This window comes from Pyrus communis, chromosome 8 (assembly GCF_963583255.1).
Source record: "Pyrus communis chromosome 8, drPyrComm1.1, whole genome shotgun sequence".
Lineage (NCBI taxonomy): Eukaryota > Viridiplantae > Streptophyta > Magnoliopsida > Rosales > Rosaceae > Pyrus > Pyrus communis.
The window spans coordinates 4,802,222-4,808,344 of record NC_084810.1 but is presented as its reverse complement, the minus strand read 5'-3'; the positions used below and the strand labels follow the sequence as shown (position 1 = coordinate 4,808,344).

General features: G+C 39.1%; 1 protein-coding gene across 2 annotated transcripts; it reads left to right on the top strand.

Moving 5' to 3' along the window:
- The first annotated feature begins 223 nt into the window (after positions 1 to 223).
- Positions 224 to 4,514, top strand: LOC137742389 (phytosulfokine receptor 2). Of its 2 annotated transcripts, none has more exons than XM_068482244.1 (3): positions 224 to 554; positions 680 to 786; positions 888 to 4,514. In XM_068482244.1, the coding sequence occupies exon 3, from the start codon at positions 1,129 to 1,131 to the stop codon at positions 4,288 to 4,290; it is 3,162 nt and encodes a 1,053-aa protein (XP_068338345.1). In that variant the 5' UTR covers positions 224 to 554; positions 680 to 786; positions 888 to 1,128; the 3' UTR covers positions 4,291 to 4,514. The 2 variants fall into 2 exon arrangements, with proteins under 2 accessions (XP_068338345.1, XP_068338344.1); XM_068482243.1 differs by having other exon boundaries at positions 651 to 786.
- The last annotated feature ends 1,609 nt before the right edge of the window (positions 4,515 to 6,123 follow it).

Genomic DNA, 6,123 nt, shown 5'->3' with positions numbered 1-6,123 from the left:
TAGGTATATAATATTGATATACTATTTTATGTAATAAGTGATATATATAATTCATTTTTAATAAAATAAACTCGTTAATTAATATGACATACATATATTACTTTATACATTAAACGGTGCACAAATGTAATACAGAAATGTAAATCCTTCCATTTGAGAAAATCCACTTGACATTTCTCTTTCCCTAATCAAAACCCCCCAAAGCGTTTTTTGTGTTTGTCCAATAAAATAAAGATTCTCAGGAAAGAGAAAGAAGTTTCCTTTTCTGTTCTGCACTACTGTTTATTGGATTTGAATTATCTCCCTGCTTTTTTCTTTCCATTTTTTATTCTCTCTCTTTTGTATTTTTGTTTTTTTTGTTTTTTTATCAAAAATTTGGGGGAGAGTTTTTGAAATTGGAGGAGTCCCATTTGTGGAGAAAGTGGCCACTCACGCACTGTTAGATGTTAGGTTACATAAAGGCATGCCATTGCTCCATTGCTTGTGAAATTCTGCACCTTTTTTTTCTTCACATTTCACTGTAGGCTTTGAGAATTCAGAGTTCATGGTTTCAGGTAGGCCATAAAAGCTTCCTCCTTTTATGATTCCTTTTCTTTACTATTTGTTTTTGTGTTTTTTGATGGTTTTGGGTTGTGGGTTTGAAATTTCAGCAATTGGGTATTTCTCTTTTGGTGTGAAGGAGAAGGAGGAGGATGCTTGCTTCTGCAGCAAAATAAGGGGTTTTTGCTCTTGGGTTTGCTGATTTCTGGTCAGTGGGTCTTTGACTCTTTGCTGATTTTTTAAGAGGTAAGTTTTCATTGCTTCACTTGCAAGTTGTTAGTTTTATGAGCTGCTTTGGGATGTGAGTATTTATCAACTTCTTTCTTTTTCTGTTTGTGTGTATTCAGATTGAAGCAACTTTCTGCACTTCCATATTTGTGGTCTTGGGATCTCAATTCCCAAGTGGGCATTGGTGATTGCACTTGTTTTACTGAATTACTTGGAAGTTTTGCTTCACTTGAAGTTGCAAAGCTGGGTTGTTGAAGTGAAGGTCTTTTGGGATTTGGGTGCTGAAAGTTCCTTCATTTGGATTTCTTATGGGAGTGTTGGTGTTGAATTGAGTTGGGGGGATTTTCTTTGGTTTCATCAATGGAGGTATTGGGGTTTACTCCAATGGCATTCCTCAAATGGGTTCTCTTGGCCTGCTGTATTGGTTTGGTTTTCGGTCTTAATTCCCCAATCCAGTCCTGTGATCCAAATGATTTTCTTGCACTGAGAGAGTTTGCAGGAAACCTCACAAATGGGTCTATGATCACAGCATGGCACAACACATCAACTTGCTGCCAATGGGATGGTGTTGTCTGTGAGAATGTGAGCAATGGGACAGTTGTTGCTAGTAGAGTCACACAGTTGATTCTTCCTAGCATGAGTCTCAGGGGAACGATTTCACGCTTTTTGGGTCGATTGGATCAGCTGAAGTTGCTTAATCTTTCTCTGAATCATCTTGAAGGTGGAGTGCCTGCAGAGCTCTCAGACTTGAAGCACCTGGAGGTTCTTGACTTGAGCAATAACATGCTGTCCGGACCAGTTTCAGGTGCGCTTTCCGGTTTGAATTCGATCAGAGTTCTGAATATTTCAAGCAATTCAATCCATGATGATTTGTCTGAGCTTGGAGGAGGATTCTCACATCTTGTTGTGTTCAACATAAGCAATAATTCATTCACTGGTCAGTTCAACCCTCGGATTTGTAGCTCTTCCAATGAAACCCACATTCTAGATATGTCTTGGAACCGTTTGGTGGGAAGTCTTGAAGGCTTAGACAATTGCAGCAGGTCTCTCCAACAATTGCACCTGGACTTCAATTCCTTTGCAGGCTATCTACCTGAATCTTTGTATACGTATTCGGCCTTGGAGCAGCTTTCAGTCTCTGGGAACTCTCTTTCCGGCCAGATAAGCAAGGAACTGAGTAAGCTTTCTAGCCTCAAGACCTTAGTCATTTCTTCAAACCAATTTTTGGGTGAACTTCCAAATGTGTTTGGGAACCTTAGACGACTAGAACAGTTAGTTGCACATTCAAATATGTTGTCTGGCCCATTAGCTTCAACCTTGGCACTCTGTTCAAATCTTCGAGTGCTTGACCTTCGAAACAATTCCCTATCCGGTTCCATTGATCTAAATTTCACTGGACTTCCAAAACTCTGCACTCTTGATCTTGCCACTAATCATTTTTCTGGTTTCCTTCCAAATTCACTTTCTAATTGTCGTGAGTTGAAAACGTTAAGCCTTGCTAGGAATAAATTAAGGGGTTCAATTCCGGAAGACTTTGCCAAACTCACATCCCTATTCTTCCTCTCATTGTCGAATAACAGTTTTGTGAACTTATCTGAGACACTATCTGTGCTACAGCAATGCAAAAATCTCACAACTCTAATTCTTTCAAAAAATTTCCTTGGTGAGGAGATTCCGAAAAATGCAAGTGGGTTTGAAAGCTTAATGGTTTTAGCACTTGGGAATTGTGCTCTCAAAGGCCAAATTCCAGTTTGGATATTGAGTTGCAGGAAGTTGCAAGTCCTTGATTTATCTTGGAATCGCTTGGATGGCCCCATCCCTTTGTGGATAGGTCAGATGGAAAACTTGTTTTATTTGGACTTTTCAAATAATTCACTCTCGGGAGAAATCCCAAAAAGTATGACGGAGCTGAAAAGCCTCATATCTATGAATTGCACTCATGCAAACCTTAGTGCTTCTGCTGGCATCCCGTTATTTGTAAAACGGAATAGGAGTGCTACTGGCCTGCAGTACAACCAGGTCTCAAATTTTCCTCCGTCAATACTCTTGAGCAATAACAGAATAAATGGAACAATATGGTCTGAAATCGGACGATTGAAGCAGCTCCATGTTTTGGATTGGAGCAGGAACAACATTAGTGGGAGCATCCCAAGCTCCATCTCAGAGATGGAGAACTTGGAAGCAATGGATTTATCATTCAATGATCTCTATGGTTCGATCCCTCCATCACTTAGCAAGCTCACATTCTTGTCAAAGTTTAGCGTGGCAAATAATCACCTCCATGGAGTGATTCCCAATGGAGAACAGTTCTTAAGCTTTCCCAGCTCAAGTTTTGACGGTAACTCGGGGCTTTGTGGGGCAATGTACACTCCATGTGGTGATATCAGCAGTACAAGTCTCAAGCCTGTAACGCCATCCAGTTCAAACAGTAGATTTGGTCGAAACAGCATCCTTTGTGTAGTAATCAGCATAGGAGTTGGGGTTGCATTGCTTCTTGCAGTTGGTTTGCTTAAAATGTCAAGGAGGGGAGCAAGGGATCAAATTGATGATTTTGATGAGGACAGCAGGCCGCACAGGATATCCGGAGCCCTTGCATCGTCAAAACTGGTGCTTTTTCAAAATTCAGACTGTAAGGATTATACAGTGTCAGACTTGTTAAAGTCTACAAACAATTTCAACCAAGCCAACATAATTGGTTGTGGCGGTTATGGACTGGTTTACAAAGCCAACCTACCGAATGGAGCAAAAGCTGCAATCAAGAGACTTTCTGGGGATTGTGGACAGATGGAACGTGAATTTCAAGCTGAAGTGGAAGCCCTCTCAAGAGCTCAGCACAAGAACCTTGTCTCCCTTCAAGGTTACTGCCGGCATGGTAATGACAGACTGTTAATCTACTCCTACATGGAGAACGGAAGCTTGGATTATTGGCTGCATGAAAGTGTTGATGGTGTTTCGCTTCTAAAATGGGATGTAAGACTTAAGATAGCTCAAGGTGCAGCTCGTGGGTTAGCCTACTTGCACAAGGGTTGTCAGCCAAATATAGTGCATCGAGATATAAAAACAAGCAACATTCTTCTAGATGAAAAATTTGAAGCTCACTTGGCTGATTTTGGTCTTTCAAGGTTACTTCGTCCTTACGATACCCATGTTACAACAGATCTGGTTGGTACTTTGGGTTATATTCCTCCAGAGTACTGTCAGACATTAACAGCAACCTGCAGGGGCGATGTTTACAGTTTTGGTGTTGTTCTTCTTGAGCTTCTTACTGGTAGGAGGCCTGTAGAAGTATGCAGAGGAAAAAACTGCAGAGATTTGGTATCATGGATGTTTCAGATGAGATTTGAGAAGAGAGATGAAGAGATTATAGATTCGTCAATTTGGAATAAGAATCATGAGAAGCAACTTTTAGATGTTCTTGGTGTTGCCTGTAAATGCCTGGATCCCAATCCGAGGCAGAGGCCCTTTATTGAAGAAGTTGTGTCATGCCTTGACGGTATAGGATTTGAGAGCGGGAAACAATGACCATCCTTGTTGCATTTCCATCCCATCAGCTGAGGTTCCATTAGGATCCCAATATGGAAAGGTATACCTGAAAAGCAACACTATTGCAAGTCTATAGTTGGGGTCTTTGGTTTCTTATAAAAAGAACTCATTTGGTATTATGTTATACTGATGTAATATGTATACAACGGCCATGTTGGCCGCTTCTACCTGAAATAAGCAAAATTCCGTCCTCTTTTCTCTTTCCTGAAATGCGTTAATTTTGTTTTCTTAGATTTTTAATTGATTTCATTTCGTTGTACATACATGACGAACTCAGTATAACAAGGTGACAACAGAAGCACCTTTCTATGAGCATCAAGTATGCTTCTATGTCGTAGGAAAAGTATGATATTGATTTCTCTCACATTTTGCATTTCAAGATCCCTTTCTAATTTCTACATTGTCTGGAGCGACCGAGAGCTTCAGTTACATGATGTTATGTTGATTGGTTGTACAGATTCACTTTAGGAGTTATGTGAATCTATGCCTTATAACTACACATATACTTTCATGTTTTTTTATACCTGAAGTCTGAGTTTCTCTTAATCCCCTGACTATAAATAGTTTCCGTAATTGTGATTACTTGCTCCCGGATATTCTCCTGCCTTTACTCATGTTTTCAAGGATGTGTTCAGCTTTGGTCATCTGCATTCACAATTCACGGTAAATTTCTGCTTATGTATACCAATTGTTTTTTCGAATTAATTGAATTTTCTTGGCCTCTACTTTTTGTCTACGCTCTACCAGTTTTATCTTAATTTGCTGCAGTTATCAGAACATAGCTCTCTGTCAACTGAAAGCTGGCTTGTTCATCATAATTCAAGATCCACAAGTAACTCTTGAACTAATTAATGGCTCTCTCTTTCAAATGTTTCTGCCATATTTATTAATTTTTCTTATGAGCAGAACCCTCAGTACTGATAAACTAGCTTTGTGGCCCTTGCTTAATCTGAGAGGGATCTCTTGTAAAAGTTGGGGAGCCACCATCCTCCAGTAGAAAAGTTGACAACAATAGCCTTGTAGCATTTATCGAAACTGTTTGAACAGATATGTTCTTATTGGACACGGTTATTCAAAAGGATGGTGTGATTCCAAAAGCAGATGCTACACTCATCTGCCTTTAACAACCAAAATGGACTGAGCACATTCTGTGCATGAATTTTCTGCCTTACGATGTCCACATTCAGATGAATTAGTTATATAACGATATTTCTTTGCGTATTTTATACGCATATCTGTTGCTAGAAATATTCTTGTACCGTCAGACTCTGAATTTTGATTGTACGTTCAACCAAGAATCGGCATGATCAATTGTCCGTTTTCATAACATGTCAAAAGTGTTCATCTTCAGTCTGGCAAGAAAACCTCTCTCTCTCTCTCTCTCTCTCTCTCTCTCTCTCTCTATATATATATATATATATATATGTATATATATGTATATGCATATATGTATATAGGAAGCCTTTAAGGGAAGAGTTTCCCATTTTTCAAAAAAAAAATGGGGACATCCTCCTAACCTTTAGATTTGACTTTAATGAAATCCTGTGATTGAGATTCTGTAGCCTGTGATTCAATCTCAACCACATAATTTCATTAAAGTCAAGAGGGGTATCCCCATTTTGTTTGAAAAATGGGGATCCCTTCCCTTAAAGGGCCTGTATGTATATATGTAACATTTATCTTTATAGATAATTTGTGACAAGGAGAATAAAACATATTTGGCTTTGAGCTTCCAATTTCCTTTATGTAAAGTTTGATGATGTAAATCCAAGTCTTTTGACTTGTGAATTGATGGAAACTAATGAAAGGAGA

Excerpts from the sequence above, each read along its gene's own strand:
- LOC137742389 (XM_068482244.1), top strand. The coding sequence starts at position 1,129 with ATGGAGGTATTGGGGTTTACTCCAATGGCATTCCTCAAATGGGTTCTC.